General features: G+C 35.0%; 1 protein-coding gene across 1 annotated transcript; it reads left to right on the top strand.

Moving 5' to 3' along the window:
• The first annotated feature begins 724 nt into the window (after positions 1–724).
• LOC101045251 (keratin-associated protein 13-1) lies at positions 725–1,557 on the top strand. The gene has a single exon (XM_003927678.3). The coding sequence runs from the start codon at positions 760–762 to the stop codon at positions 1,276–1,278; it is 519 nt and encodes a 172-aa protein (XP_003927727.1). The 5' UTR covers positions 725–759; the 3' UTR covers positions 1,279–1,557.
• The last annotated feature ends 15,035 nt before the right edge of the window (positions 1,558–16,592 follow it).

Genomic DNA, 16,592 nt, shown 5'->3' with positions numbered 1-16,592 from the left:
TCCATCAGTTAGCTGCAAACCCTGACAGTCCTGATCATCCTTCTGCTACTGTGACTTATTTCCTACCTCATCTTAACAGTGAGGTGAGGTTTGCTTCTTTCACATTTGTCCATATTGGTGTTTTTCTTTTTCTTTTTCTTTTTTTTTTCTTTTTTTTTTTTTTTTGGCTTTTGTTTTGATTTCTTTTTTCTAAATACTTTTTTTTTCTAAATATGTGTTCAAGATGATATCTGTTTTTAGTTATCTCTCAATCCCTCTGGCTTACTTTTATATAGGCCTTGAGACAGGAATTAAAAACATTGATTATAGTAAAAAATAGATGGCAAACTATTTTGGAGAGTGTGAACCAATAAGATTTCTGTCTCTAGGCCACTGACAAAAAATATGAGTACACTGCCATCCCCACCCAAGACGGAAAGAATTTCCCAGCCAGAGAAAATGAGAGGGGCCTTCCTGGCCATAATGGAGTGGGCATTAATCACATACAGTCATAGCATTTGTAACGTAAATGTATTTCATTGACGCAGAGCTGTAAAAACAAAATGAGTTCTTCCATAAATATAAGATGAAGCGTGTTAACTGCAATTACCAAGATTACTAAGTTACTTATATGCAAATGTGGGAGCTCAAATACATGAAGGATGACCCTGTCAGGTGCCACACCCGCAGCTGAAAGTATATAAATGGTCCCTTCCAGGAGTGGCATCCAAACTCAGATCTTCTCCGTGTAACTCAGCTGAATTCACATCTCACATCAGCATGTCCTACAACTGCTGCTCTGGAAACTTCTCCTCCCGCTCCTGCGGGGGCTACCTGCGCTACCCAGGCGCCTCCTGTGGCTCTTCCTACCCCAGAAACCTGGTCTACAGCACTGATCTCTGCTCTCCCAGCACCTGTCAGCTGGGTTCCTCTCTCTACAGGGGCTGTCAGGAAGCCTGCTGGGAGCCTACCAGCTACCAGGCATCCTGTGTGGAGTCCAGCCCCTGTCAGACCTCCTGCTACCGCCCCAGGACATCCACGCTCTTCAGTCCCTGCCAGACGACTTACTCTGTGCCTCTAGGCTTTGGCTCCAGCAGCTGCCGTCCCCTGGGCTATGGATCTAGGAGCTGCTACTCAGTGGGCTGTGGATCCAGTGGCTTCAGATCCCTGGGTTATGGAGGCTGTGGCTTCCCTTCCCTGGGCTATGGATCTGGATTCTGCCGCCCAACCTACTTGGCTTCTAGGAGTTGCCAGTCTTCTTGTTACAGACCAACTTGTGGATCAGGCTTCTATTATTGATCATCTTGTTAAATTGCTAATTTTATTGGCCACCCATTAATGTCTCTACTCATAACCTTTATTGTATTCATCTTGTACAGAAAGAATTAGCCTCTTATTCTCTAACAAGTTCTCAGTTTGTCTTTGGCCCCAAATACTGACTGGCAGGCTTCATCTGAAAACCTGTGTACTAAAATAAATCTTGAACTACACATTAAAGGTAGAATTTATATTATTTGATTTTTTCCACAATTGTGTAAAAAGCCAAATCATTTTAACCAAATAAATCCAGTGGTCTGATATTCAGCTATGTTTGTGATGGTTTTTTATTGCTAGGTTTTAGTTGTGATGCACTTAGGGGATTATTATGAAACAATAGGTATATATATATAGGAATAGGTTTGAAAATCATATGAAGTTTGGGATTCAAACAAACTTTTGGAGGTTCAGAGATTTTTGTTACTCAAGCTACAGGTAGTAGAAGTCTACTAAATATACAGGCTTTTGTTTATTAAAATCTCAGAATCAGGAATTAGCTTGGTTCCCTTATGAAATGTTGATTCTTGTAAGTAGGCCAATAAGAATAAGGTAGCAAACTAGTTGATAGTTATGTCAGGAATCTGCAGGGAACAAAAATAATATTTAGATCTATATGGTTATAGATATCATAAAAGTAAAATTGAATTGAAGACAAATCAAAATGATTTGAAGTAATTTTTTTAAGTCACCCAGTGTTTGTTGGTAATCATGATCAAATGCCTGTGTCTTATTGATGAGAATTCAATATGATCCAATTATCTACATACGTGTAATAAGGGATACCATGAAACTTGAATGGAGGATTGATATTCCACCTTGGTTTTTTTGTTTGTTTGTTTTTGTTTTTGATTTTTTTTTTGAGACAGAGTTTCGCTCTTGTTACCCAGGCTGGAGTGCAATGGCGCGATCTCGGCTCACCGCAACCTCCGCCTCCTGGGTTCAGGCAATTCTCCTGCCTCAGCCTCCTGAGTAGCTGGGATTACAGGCACGCACCACCATGCCCAGCTAATTTTTTGTATTTTTAGTAGAGACGGGGTTTCACCATGTTGACCAGGATGGTCTCGATCTCTCGACCTCGTGATCCACCCGCCTCGGCCTCCCAAAGTGCTGGGATTACAGGCTTGAGCCACCGCGCCCGGCCTCCACCTTGGTTTTTATTCATGTTTCACACTAAGTAAAACTGAAGATAAAAACCTTTTTGATATCATTATAAGTGAGAATTTAATTCACTTCTGAGCATAAAATTAGGGAAATGATATTTCCCTTTTTCTAGTAACATTCTCTGTTTTCTCTTGCAAAGTAGTTCCAGAAACAGGGAAGTGTGAAAATAAATAAATATAAACCTATAAAAACTTTAGGTTCCTTTTTCAAGGAAAAGAAAGGAGAAGAAAAAAAGAATTCAAACAATGTTGAATAACTATTCCCATGCATTATTCCTTTAGATTGTAAAACAGCAGTTAGAGAAAGAGGCCCATTATTCATGTAAGTTACATTAAATGTAAAAATATGGGGACACAAAGATGATAAGGAATGTAGAGGAAAAACTTATGCTATAATATCTTAAAGGAGCTGCAAATTTTTGACTTGCAAAGACAGAAATATTGGAGGGTAGAAGTCTGGGAAGATTACACACAATAAGCAAAGCAGAAAGGGCTGGCATTCTGTGCATTCAAGGAATGATTGGAAATGTAGCTCAGTTACAATGCAAAGTGGTTTCATATGATGTGGTAATGACAAATACGGTCCTTCAAACAGCTAAAGCAGTCTTGCGATTGGGCACTTTTATTCTATTTTCTCTTCTAATCACATACTTTTAAAAAGAAATCTCCTATGCAACAATTAGGAATAAATTATTAAGTCCATACCTAAGGGTAAATAAGTTAAAATCAAATGCTCACAAATGAAAAAAAATCATAACTAATGTGTTTTGTTCAGAAAATCCAGACAAGGAAGATACATGTGAAAATATTCAGAAATTACCAGGGCCAAAATCTAAGAAAGATCTGGATAAATAAACGAAGTCATAGAATTTGTGACTACTTTTATAATAGGAATGTTGTTAGATCCAAAAGACAGGCTGAAGTTCAGCTCCAAATCATTTCAATACTTGATTAGGTTAAGATGATATAGTAATACCAGGGCTCTTGTTCTATTCTGCCAAAATCAAATTTAAATTCATCCAGGAGGAGGATAACATCACAGTGAGCTCTTAATTATTTCTTTACATGAATATATATACAAATGTAAATGTAGAGTTATACATAGATATACAGTTGCAGATATAGTTATATCTAGATACACATGAAGACATAGTTATATTCTAGTACACAATGAAGATTTAACAGACTTCAAAAATCACTAAATCATATATATCAGTTGACAACATCTTGTTACATGTGTTATGAACTTCAGAAATCACTAAAACATATGTATATGTATATATATATGTGTATATATATATATAAAATCTCAGAATTGAGCTCATAAGAGCTTCAGTAAATGAAAATATTAGATATAAATGTTAAATAACTACACTTGATATGCTTAGGGAATAAAAAGACAGATCAAAAATTTTGGCAGAGTATTGAAGTATATTAAAAGAACCAAAAAGAGATTTTAAAATTGAAAAATGTAATAAATTAAAATATTGAATTAGTGAGTGGATTAAAACAAAATTAAACATGGATAAAGAGATAATTAGTTATTGCTCAGTAGACTATACACAAACCAAAAAAAAAAAAAAAAGAAAAAGTGTTAAAATATTTAAAGAAATTTCTTAGACTACAGAACATGTGAAATGGTCTAACATAATTGTTGGAGTCCTAAAGCAAACTTACGTGTGTGTGTGTGTGTGTGTGTGTGTGTGTGTGTGTGTGTGTATGTGGCTAGAAACAAGTCCACATATTATTAAATCTAAGAGTGGTCATATGTAACAGAAACAAATTCACAGGGGATCCAAAGATAATTATTTGAAAAGAGGAAAGATCAAATTCATAATTCAAGAACTATTAAAAATGTCATTCATGATAAATATGAGGACAAGCCCATAACTAAGCATATTGGAGTTTTGCTGAGGAACAGGAAAGAAAAAGAGTAAAATGCCCTCCAATAAAAAAAAAAAAAAAAAAAAAAAAAAAAAGCAGCCAGAGATGAGAAAAATTAAAAAAGAAATGTACCTTCATAAAAGCAACTGAGATTAAAAGCTAAATTTAAACAGGAAAAAAAATGTAAGAAAACAATTACATGTCCTCAAATATTAAAAAAAAAAACTTCAAAACTAGGGTAATATGACCAATTAATGTCTGTTTTAAAAATGGAGAAATATAGACATTTTCATACAGTTAAATATAGAATTTGTCACTAGCTTTCTAGCACTAAAATATATGAAGTTATACATAGTCATAACAAAATGATCCCACAATAGAGAAAAACAGGTGTAAGAAATAATAAGTAAGAGATATATATTGGGTAAATTTAAGCAAGTACTGTTTACTCTTGAGCAAGTGGCATTTAGGGAAACTGACCCCTTAACCAATTGAAAATCTGCAGATAACTTTTGGCTCCCCAAAACCTTTACTAAGAGCCTACTATTGATCAGAAGCTTTATCAATACCATAAGCTTTCAGTTGACACAAATCTTGTTTGTTACATGTGTTATGAACTATAATCTTATAATAAAGTAAGATAGAGTAAAGATAATGTTATTAAGAAACTCCTAAGGAAGAGAAACTATTATTACTCCTCATTAAGTGAAAGTGAATCATAACCAAAGTCTTCATCCTTGTCTTCATGTTGAGCAGATTGAAGAGAAACAGGAAGAGAAGAGACTGGTCTTGCTGTCTCAGAAGTGTCAGAGGAGAAAAAAAAGTTATTTATAAGTCATCCCACAAAGTTCAAACCTGTGTTGTTCAAACCTATGTTGTTCAATGGTTAGCTGTATTGCTCCTAAAAGCAATGAGGACAAATTATCTATGTATCTGTCTATCTATCTATCCATCCATCCATCCATCTACCTATCATCTATCTATATATGTATTTAATCTATTACCAAGCTAGCTAGCTATCATCTATAAGCATATATGATATTAAACTACAGAAAATCCTAAAAGTGACAAATCAATCGAGGTGAGGATAAATAGTCTCAAAGACAGACTTCAAATATTCCTGTGTTGTACAAGTGGTAAAAATACTAACTTATGCTAGCAAATCAATAACGTGTGCTGTGATTTTGAAGGCAGCACTGTCCAACAGCATTTTCTGTGATGATGAAAATATTCTCATATTTACACTTTGCAGTGTATGGTATTCACTAACCACAGATATGTATTACACACCTGATATATGGCTCATATGACTGAAAAACTGAATTTTCAACATAATTATATTTTAATTAATATAAAGTAAACTTAGTACATGCAGCTAGTGGCTACTGTATTGGAAAATGTGGCTTTAGAGTAACCTCTAAATAAATGATAAAATAATGTACACCATCCTGGATGACTGTCAAAGTGTGATTGTTAAGAAATATCCCGTTTTATATCAAATAACTTCTCGTTGGTTAGCCAACCTTGTCTGAGACTGTAAAAGCAAAAATAGTATTGTCTTGTTTGCTTCTTTTGCTGGATATGTCTTTTTATATTTCCCTTTTCTTTTTGCTTATATTTAATAAAACCTCTTTTAAGTACAAAATTGTTTTGAATTTTAGCCTGATCTGATACTTAATTTTTTGTTAAGATTTTAAAAATCATATTTAACTTAATTATCATTACATTCAGATTTCTATCTTACATATTTACTATGTTACTGCTGTTTGATCCATTTTCTGTGTTCCTTTTCTCGTTTTCATACTTTTTTGGGAAAGGAGCACTTAATGAAATGGTTTAATGCTACAACTTTACAATTTAAATTAATTATTTTTTCTAATCTTTTAATTTTTAGCAGTTTCTTGAGAGATTTTAATGAGCATTCTCCATTTTTACTTCTACCTACATGTTAAGCACAACACGTGAACAATCCATATTCAGACATCACTAGCTGATGTTTCAGTCCTTCTTACTTTCTTCAAGTTTCCTTGTGACATTACTGTCCTGATTGGAGAAATTCCTTTGGTGATTATTTTAGTTTAGGTTTGTCTGAAATGGAGAGTACTATAAAAAGAAGCTATTTGGACATTTTACAATGGAAAAATAATTCTAAAGAGATTTGGAAAAAAGTATGATTTACAATAAAACAGAAAATGCATGAAAAAATTTGAAGGTAAAAATGTACAGCAGGTATTACCTGAAGAGAGTTTTTCCAGAAGAGGAGTCTGTCTGAATGAATTGTAAATATGACTGACAAAATAAACCATAAATATATGAAAAATATAAACGATATTGATATTGAATCAGTTTTTATTTGAATTATACAGAAATGGAAAAAAACGTAGAGTTGCTACTTATCTTTCCTCAGCTCAAGGTTATCTGACTTTGGGTGTTTTCTCATGTGCTCAAATTTATATCCACTTTGACTTTGTTTCAAATTAGTCTTCTTTTGTCATTTTTCCTCTGCTCACTTGTTCTGGTTTATCTCTGTGACTCACCGTGTCTCTCATTCTATTTATCTTATCTATTTTTCCTTTTCCAATGTATATGAAAGGCAATACATAAAATAATATATGGAAAATAAGTTTAAGGAAGTGAAATCGTTGGTGATTAATACAATTAATAAATACATTACTAGTTGAATTACTGGAATTCATGTTAATGAATTAATGTTAATGAATCAATGGAATTCTTGTTTATGCATTTCATTCATGAAATAGATAAAAACCAAATACATATCATCTAATAAACTCACACAATATGGCATCCAAATATACTAACAGTTTCATTGTTAGTTTTATTGTCAAAAGATGTGTTTTCACTGTTTTTTTTTTTTTTTTTTTTTTTTTTTTGAGGGTGTTTTGGTTGAAAGTCACGATACCTCTGGAAGCTAACTGAAAATTTGATTGATTGGTGGAGTTGAATTAATTTACTTTGGGCTTTAAACATCTTCCCTCTTTAAGATGGCTATTTTTTGGAATCTTTATATCACTTGCACAGACTTTACATGAATAATAATTTCAGGAACAGTATATAACATATTTCTTTCAAAGTTGAGGCTATAAGGTTTGCTGGAAAAAATGAAGTTGGAACTAACTGAGTGAAAAAAAATTTCGGTCATGCAGAACTTTTTTTTTAACATAGGCTTAAGTAGCTTCCTTGATTCAGTCAATGCTAGGTGACAAAAAGAACCATATCCATTCATCTCATCAAGTATTTTAGCATATAATTAATTTCCTTACATGTGTACAAGGAAGAAACCAATTATCCACTGTAAGAATTAATTAGGTTCATGAGATGTAGGGTTTCACCTTTGTGGATCTAAGAATCAAATTAAATGTAGATGGAAAAAGCAAGCTTTTCATATTATCAAAAATGATTGTCTCATTCATATTTCAACACACATTTGCAGATGCCTAGTTTTCACATTTTATGTTGTCATTCTAAGTTTTTATCGCTTAAGTATCAGAGAAAATATTAAAGTGCTAAGATAAATTGTATGCTGGTAAGATCTTAAGCTAATAGCATAAAGACATCTTTGTATAGAGCTAGAAAAGGGAAGTTCAAAGAATTTCTCTATTCCTTAATTTTTAGATCTAATCACAAGAAATGTGCATTTTATGAACTTACAGTCATTTTACACATAAGGGAATGTAACCTCAAAGTGGATCACGGATTCACTAGAGTTTCTGGTCTTATAAGAAAATCAAGAGTCAAGATTTCATGAAAGATGGAGACTGATACAAGAAGCAAAAACACCCATAGTATAGTAATGATCAAAGAGAATTTTCAGAAGCTGAAATAAAAAATCTTGCATCTTCTTAATGTAGTGACTTAAACCAATAGTACGTGTAAATTCAGCACTGCTGATGGAACTTATACTGATTTATATTCTGCCCAAATTAATAAAAACAATAATTATAATTCAATAAATTATTTTATTCTTATATTCAGATACATTTTATGGTATCATTTATAGGTTATTGATCAGAGTTTGTTTTGAGTTTGATTTGGCAAGCTAAATAAAAGCTCAATATGCATTTGGGAGCAAATTTTACCTGTGGATTTGATTTAATTTATTTTGAACTATGAGTATTTGTTTTCATCCAAACCATAGTTACTCAACATTTTTCTCTGAGAACATTTTTTTGTACTTGAAGAAAATCCATTAGTGTTCAGTTTAGAAAGCTCATTAGAAGCAGACATGCAGTTATCCTGCATTGAAAACAATCTTACGGAGGTGGGGCAGGGAAGAAAAATGTTTGACAATAAGCAAAGCAAACAAACAAAATGCAGGAGAGGACCCGATGTGGGGTGGCAACGCCTGACAAGCTCTCGTAGACGAGCAAGATGCTTGGATGCATTGTAAACACAATGGCAATAAAGCAAAACAGATTTTAAATGTATTAATTTCAATTATTTTTGAACTGTTTTGATTGGAATAACATTGACATTCAATAAATCATAAGTGTAAAATAGGAAAGAGAAAAAAATCTAAATATCTTATCCTGTTCCAGGTCCTTTTCTTCTTCCCCTCCCCTCAATAGGGTCACACTTGGTCAGGCTCTTCTTTTAGGCTCAAATTGGTCTTCATAAGTAATTCTGTTCCAATTCACTTGCTTCCAAATACTTGCCCAAGATGCAATCTGTTCCTAGCTTTCTTTCATTCAATTTGTAATATTGTTGGACATTCTCCACTGGACATGAGATACCTGCATTAATATTTAGTGTTTGGAATATAATTTTAGACAATGAGAATAAACAGTCACAAGTAAGATCATTCTTTAGAAGAATTTTCAGCAAGACCAAAGTTGTGCCTATTAACAAGTGAAAAAAAAAAAGTTACCTCAATTCACAACCCTTAGAAGGAACGCATAACCCAGAAAAGCCAGAAGCAGATAGATATGAATTATACACTAACACGAAAAGGAGGAACATTCCTGGCCATGATGGAAGGGTCTTTAACACAAAACATTTACAACGTTTTCTATACAGGAGTAGTTTATTGTTTTGGTATTATAACAAAACTGTTATAGCACATATAAATACAATGCATTGGAAACTATGCAGCTGCAATTACGGAAAAGATTCTTGAGTTAGTAGCATGCACAACAGGAGCACAAATGTAGGAATGATCATCTTGTAGCTTTCAAAATGTATTGCCAAGAGTACATAAGTACAAGGGTCCTGGAAGAATAAATGAAACTGAGAATCTTCTCAGTGTAACTCAGCTGAACTCACATCTCTTCTCAACATATCTTACAACAGCTGCTCTGGAAACTTCTCCCACTCCTGTGCGGGCTACCTGCACTACCTAGATTTTTCCTATGGCTCTTGCTACCCTACCAACCTGGTCAACAGCACTGACCTCTGCTCTCTCAGACCCTGCCAACTGTGCTCCTCTCTGTATAGGGGCTATCTGGAGACCTGCCCTGAGCCCACAAGATGCCAGATGTCCTGTGAGGTGTCCATCCCCTGACAGATGTCCTGCTGCCACCCAAAGAGCTTCACACTCTTCAGTCCCTTCCAGACGACTTCTGGGTCTCTGGGCATCCAGCAGCTACCCCTCCCTGGGCTATGGGTCGTGAAGCTGCTACTCACTTGGTTGTGAATCCAATGGCTTCAGGTCCACACATTATTCATTCCATGGCTCCCCTTCCCTTAATTATAGATCCAGTTTCTGCCATCCAGTGTATTTTCCTCCTAGAAGTTTTTATTCATCTTATTATCAACCATTCTGTAGATCTGGTATCTATTGTCTAATTTGTTGACTGGGCAAACCTATTTGAGAAATGTAGACTCTGTAGTAAGATTATCTATTAACTACCTTCTATGTAAAGTATCCTAATGCATTGATCATCAGCCTCTTTTTTCTCCAGTTCTCAAACATTGAATGGAATATTCGTTCTGTCAAACTACAAAATTAATGAATAACCCAAATGCATTGTAGATAGCACTTAATGGTTTTTGCATTTCTCCCCAAAAAAGATGGGAAGTCTAATGATTTTATTTTTATAAACTTCACTCTTCTGCCCAAATATGCTGTTAATGTTGTTATTTATTAGTAAAGTATTAACTAGGATGTATGTTTTCATTGCTTCTGGTAATAGGCTTTGAAGTACCCAGATTGTGTGGTCTCTGCATTAATTTTGGTTGAACTTTAGATATTTTTCCCTCTTTAAGCATGAGTTTCCTGGATACTTACGGTTTTGTGGGATATCCCTCATCTTAACCAAAATCTAAAGAGCACTGAAAATTCTTGTTTACTAAAATCTAGAACCACAAATACCATTTGACCCAACAATCCCATTACTGGTTATGTACTCAAAGGATTATACATAATTCTACTATACAGACACATGCACACATATGTTTATTGCAGCACTATTTACAATAGTAGGGACTTGGAACCAACCCAAATGCCTATCACTAATAGACTAGATAAAGAAAATGTTGCACATATACACCATGGAATACTATGCAGCCATAAAAAAGAATGAGTTCATGTCCTTTACAGGGACATGGATGAAGCTGGAAACCATCAACCTCAGCAAACTAACACAGGAACAGGAAACCAAACACTATGTTCTCACTCATAAATGAGAATTGAACAATGAGAACATATGGGCAGAGGAAGGGGAACATCATACACCAGGGCCTGTCAAGGGGTAGGGGGAAAGGGGAGAAAGAGCAGTAGGACAAACACCTAATTCATGTGGGACTTAAAACCTAGATGACAGGTTGATGGGTGCAGCAAACCACGGTGCACATGCATACCTATGTAACAAACCTGCACGTTCTGCACTTGTATCCCAGAACCTAAAGTAAAATTAAAAAAAAAAAAATCCTTGTTTACTCCATATTCATGTATCTCTAAGGAAAAAATGTGTCAGAAGTTTGAAGAGTGCTAGAACAAAATTTAGATTTGTATGATGAGTTCAGTGCATGAGGATATTAAACTGGAAGATGTGTGCAGCATATGTGTTTAGAAGAAGAGCACCTATATGCTGTAGGCATCACAGTGCAGAAGTGACTTCAGATTTCTGGTTATGGTGTTTGTGGCTTCCTTTCTCTGGGCAATAGATTCAGATTCTTCTGTCCGAACTACTTTGGCTATAGGACTCTCTGTCCATCTTGCTACCAATCAATTTTTCTAACCTTTAAATCTTATAGCTGCATTAGCAATGAAATTCATCCAATTACAGTCAAGGAGCACACATAACATTTCAGTCAGTGACAGATCACATACACACAGTGGTCCCAGGTGATTACGATAGAGCTGAAAATTTTCTATTACCTAGTATTTACTGTACTCTACATTCCATTATTATTTTACAGTGTTCTTTTTCTTAGTATAAAAAAAGTTTATTGTAAAACAGCTTCAGGCATGTTCACCATGAGGTATTCCAGAAGAAAGCATTGTGTCATAGGAGATTATAGTTCCACACCTGTTACTGCCCCTAAAGACCTTCTAGTGGGCAGATGTGGAGATGGAAGATAGTGATATTGATGATTCTTTTCATGTAGGCCTAGGCTGATGTGTGTGTCTTCTTAGTTTTTAACAAAAACTTAAGAAAATAAAACTTAAAATAGAAAAGCACTTATAGAATAATGATGCAAAGAAAGAAAATATTTTTGTCCAGTTACACAATGTGTTTGTGTTTTAAGATCTGTTAATACAAAGAGTTAAGAAGTTAAAACAGTACATATTTACAAAGTAAAATTTATTATGAGCTAAGGTTAATTAATTACTAAAGAAACATTTTAAAAAATAAATTGGGTGTAGCTTAGTGTACAGTGCTTATAAACTCTACAGTAGTGTATCATAATGTCCTGGGACTTCACATTCACTCACCACTCACTCATTGACTCACATACAGCAACTTCTAGTCTTGGCAAGCTCCTTTCATGGTAAGTGCCTATGAGAGTGCACAGTCTCACTCTGTCACCCAGGTTGGAGTGTAATGGCAGGATCTTTGCTCACTGCAACCTCTGCCTCCCAGGTTCAAGTGATTCTCCTGCCTCAGCCTCCTGAGTATCTGGGATTACAGGTGCGCCACCACGTCTGGCTATTTTTTATATTTTTAGAAGAGATGGGTTTTCGCCAAGTTGGTCAGGCTGGTCTCGAACTCCTGACCTTGTGATCCAGCTGCCTTGGCCTCCCAAAGTGCTGGGATGACAGGCATAAGCCACCGCGCCCAGCCACTACGTAGATTTTTAACCTAAGAACAATGAGCTACACCGTACAGCATAGGTGTGTAGTCGGCTATGCCAACCAGGTTTATGCAGGTTCACGCTAACATTTATATGGTGATGAAACAGCCTAACGACATGTTTTTTAGAAAGTGTCCCCATCATTAAGCAATCCACGACTGTATTAAATATGTTGTTTGTTTAATGTTATTAGATTTTCTTCATTTCTGAAGGCAGAAGTTTCTTCATTCTGTCTTCAGAAATGAAGAAAATCTAATTAACATTAAATAAATTAAGACAATTATTCTGCTTTCTATATACATTTGGGTTGCTATTATTTGTTACTTATGTATTGAACAGGAATTTATTAATCTCATTTAGAAACGTAAAAGATAAATTTTCCTCTTAAAGCAAGCTTTGAAATCCTGGAGGTTATGAGATTTCAACTAAATTTTTTTGTGCATTTATTTTTTTTTTGTCTTTTTGTATAAAGACAAGAACTATGATAGCTTTGTTATTTTTAATGATGTCAGTTTTTGTGCCTGTCTTCACAGGGGAAAGAAAAGTAAAAAAAATTGATGGATACATATGAAATGGAAAAGAAATAAAATTTAGATTAACTGTTAGCTTTATTACATGAAACAAGATTGTCTATTTTGTAGCTGTGTATTTTCAGAAAATACTAAATATAAGGCTTAAGTAACTTCTGTTAAGTTTATCTGATGTCAACTGGTAAAAGCAAACAAACCCCTGAAACCCACTGAGTCATTTTCAATAGAATTCATTTTTTAACAACATATAAGGAGGAAGCCAATTATTTTTTGGATAAGGAAACTTGCTTCAAGATACATGGGTTTTTACCTTCATGCTATCCATTGACTCAAACTACAGAAATCTGAAAACAACACGCCTTTATTTCAACAAGAATTGGAGATCCTTCTTTTAAAATTTTTTACATTTATGTGCTAATCTTTTATAGGCCAAGTATTTCAGAAAACAATACAGTGCTACGACAGAACACAGTTTGATAAGGAGAGAAATCTAAACATAAAAAGGCTTTTTTCTTTTTATTGAGTTAAGGAAATGTTAAAAGAGATTTCCAAGTCATTATTCTTCAGAATCTTAAACAACACTCAGAGGAAAATAAATTGCATGCGTTGCCTTTCTTCTAACCATGAGGCTCTAGAAACTCAAAGTGAATCAAGTTCTGGCCAAAGGTTAAGCCTTACAGAAAAATTGATGTCCACAATGTCCTGAAAGATAGAGCTTACTCAGAAAAGCAAGAACAGAAGTAGTACAGGATGAAATAAGAGAACAAGCATGCCCTTTGTTAGACAAAAGGGAATGAACAAAGCGAAGACATATAAATGCACCTTTTATGTTTAGTCAATGTTTGGACAGTTAATTTACAATAAACAGAGGATAACTAGGGCTAGATTTTTATAATGGTTATGCATTATTCCATTATTTTGAAACTCATCATTTTGATTTTTAGTGACAATAATCCTAGGTTTCACCTCTATATATTCATTTTACTGGAACAAATTCACGATTGATAATTCTCACTCAATTAGCCAGGTGTGGTGGTGCATGCCTGTAGTCTCAGCTACTCTGGAGGCTGAGGTAGGGGAATTTCTTGAACTCAGGAGGTCAAGATTGCAGTGAGCTGAGATCATGCCACTGCACTTTAGCCTGAGGACAGAGTAAAACTCCATATCAAAAAAAAAAAAAAAAATCTATAATTCCCTGTGAATGATGAGCTTTGTATAGAAAGACTTAACAAATGTCCTCAGAATTTTTAACTCTCTTAAAGTGATAATTTTGCCATTGTGTTGCTGCTGACAGGGAGGCGGGACTAAGAAGCTGAACAAGCACCAAAATACACAGAGCAAGGTGACACTAGGCTTCTATGGCACACTCACATTAAGAAAAACAGAGAACTCATCTTTGTAAAATTGAGAAAAGAATACCTATGAGCTCTTCATAGCCATCTTTAAATTCACCCCAGTTTGGGTGCAAAGGTGCCTGAATCCCTGCATTCACCAACTGGCTTTCAGGCTGATTTATTTCTCTGAGTGTGTGTAAGGAGATTATAACTGAACCTAGGTGGAGAGGATCTAGACATGGAAACCGTGGGTTCCATATTGGTGCTTCCCCATTTTCAAACTCAATATAGCTGGAAATAACCTTCTGCAGCAGCCAATATGGCTATTTTAGTTATGTCTCACAAAAAGATGCTATTTGATTTTCTCTTTATGGTTGCTTTCTAAGTTTTTATAAATGTAGTATTTCACAAAATAATAAGTTGTCAAAAATATGATGCTTGTAAATGAGCCAAAATTAAAAGCAAAATGACATCTTTGTGTATAGCCAAGCAATTGTTAAATAAATTTTCTATGCATCATCTCCTTACACCCTCACGCAGACCTGTGAGAGAATTCACTCATTATACTCTAAGGTCCTTTTGCAAATGAGAAAATACAGACTCTAAGAGAATCATAGAATTGACAAAAGTGCCATTCCTTTAAAAAATGAGAATGTTTTACTCTTTCTAAATATGTAAAGTATTAACAGAGATAAGAAACTGTATAGATCAACAAATTAAATTTACTGTATCAAGGTGGCACTTGAGATCTAGAACATCTAGAAGAGTCAGTATCCTTTTATTATTTTTTTTAAGACAGGGTCTTGCTGTATTCCTTAGGCTGGAGGGCAGTGATTTGATCACAGCTCATTGTAGTCTTGACCTCTGGGCTCAGGTGATTCTCCTACCTCATCCTCCTGAGTAGCTGGGGCTATAGGTACATGCCACTATAGGTAATATGGTTTGGCTGTGTCCCCACCCAAATCTCATCTCAAATTGTTGTAGCTCCTATAATTCCTGCATGCTATGGGAGGAATCCGGTAGGAGATAATTGAATCATGAAGGCGGTGTCCCCCATATTGCTCTTGTGGTAGTGAGTCTCATGAGATCTGATAGTTTTCTAAGAGGAAACCCTTTTTGCTTGGTTCTCATTCTCTCTTGTCCACTGCCATGTAAGATGTGGCTTTTGCCTTTCACCATTATTGTGAGACTCCCCAGCCACGTGGAACTGTGAGTTCATTAAACCTCCTTTTCTTTATGAATTATCCAGTCTTGGGTATGTCTTAGCAGCATGAAAATGCATTAATACACCTGGTAAGTCTTCTGGGTGTTGTTTGTTTGTAGAGACAGGGTTTTGCTATGTTGCCCAGACTGGTCTCAAACTCCTGGGTTCAAATGATCCACCCACCTTGGCCTTCTAAAGTGTTGGGATTACAGGCATGAGCCAAGAGGCAGGTTTCAGGTCATGCAGCAAGCAGAGGATGGAACCCTGGTTCCTAAGTTTCATTTTAGTGTGGTTTTCATTGTGTCCTGTGCTCTCATTTTCTCTCCCTTAATTGGCCCTCTTTCTTATTCTCCCCCTCCCCAATATCACCACCATCCTCATCACCACAAGATTGCTTCAGTAATAATCATGGTTAGTAGACTTTTACTGGGAAATCCAAAGGGATTAAAATAATGAGAGAAAATATGAAAGGTTTTATTCAGCTTTCTGTGACAGAAATTGGAGTGGCAATGTTAGATGCTCCCTCGTGAACTTGATCTTATTTTGTTTATACCTTTCATAATTTAAAAAATGTTTTGAGTTAGCTCTCTATACAGAATTCTCACCTGTGAGTCTCTGACATCTTAGAGATCAAGAACACAGACCCAGATAGCATTAATATTAAAGAATAATTTCTGGCTAAGCTGAAGCCATTTTGGATTAATGGAAATTATATGCCTATTTTAGATATAAAAGTGGTTCTCTGGCCTCTGGAAATACTCTAGTTAGAAAAGCAAACTGCATTTTAAAGATTAGTCATGGTTAGTTTCAATAATAAATATACAGTTATATTTTAAGCATCACACAGCTGGTAGTTTTAATGTTGGAGGCAATAAATTTACAGTATCATAACTGGTACTGAAGTTAAATAGATTAATATCTAATTCCAGGA

The sequence above is a fragment of the Saimiri boliviensis genome, chromosome 18 (genome assembly GCF_048565385.1).
Source record: "Saimiri boliviensis isolate mSaiBol1 chromosome 18, mSaiBol1.pri, whole genome shotgun sequence".
Lineage (NCBI taxonomy): Eukaryota > Metazoa > Chordata > Mammalia > Primates > Cebidae > Saimiri > Saimiri boliviensis.
The sequence above is the reverse complement of the archived record's forward strand: the minus strand, read 5'-3'. Positions and strand labels throughout refer to the sequence as shown.

Coding starts and splice junctions, on each gene's coding strand:
- LOC101045251 (XM_003927678.3), top strand. CDS start 760: ATGTCCTACAACTGCTGCTCTGGAAACTTCTCCTCCCGCTCCTGCGGG.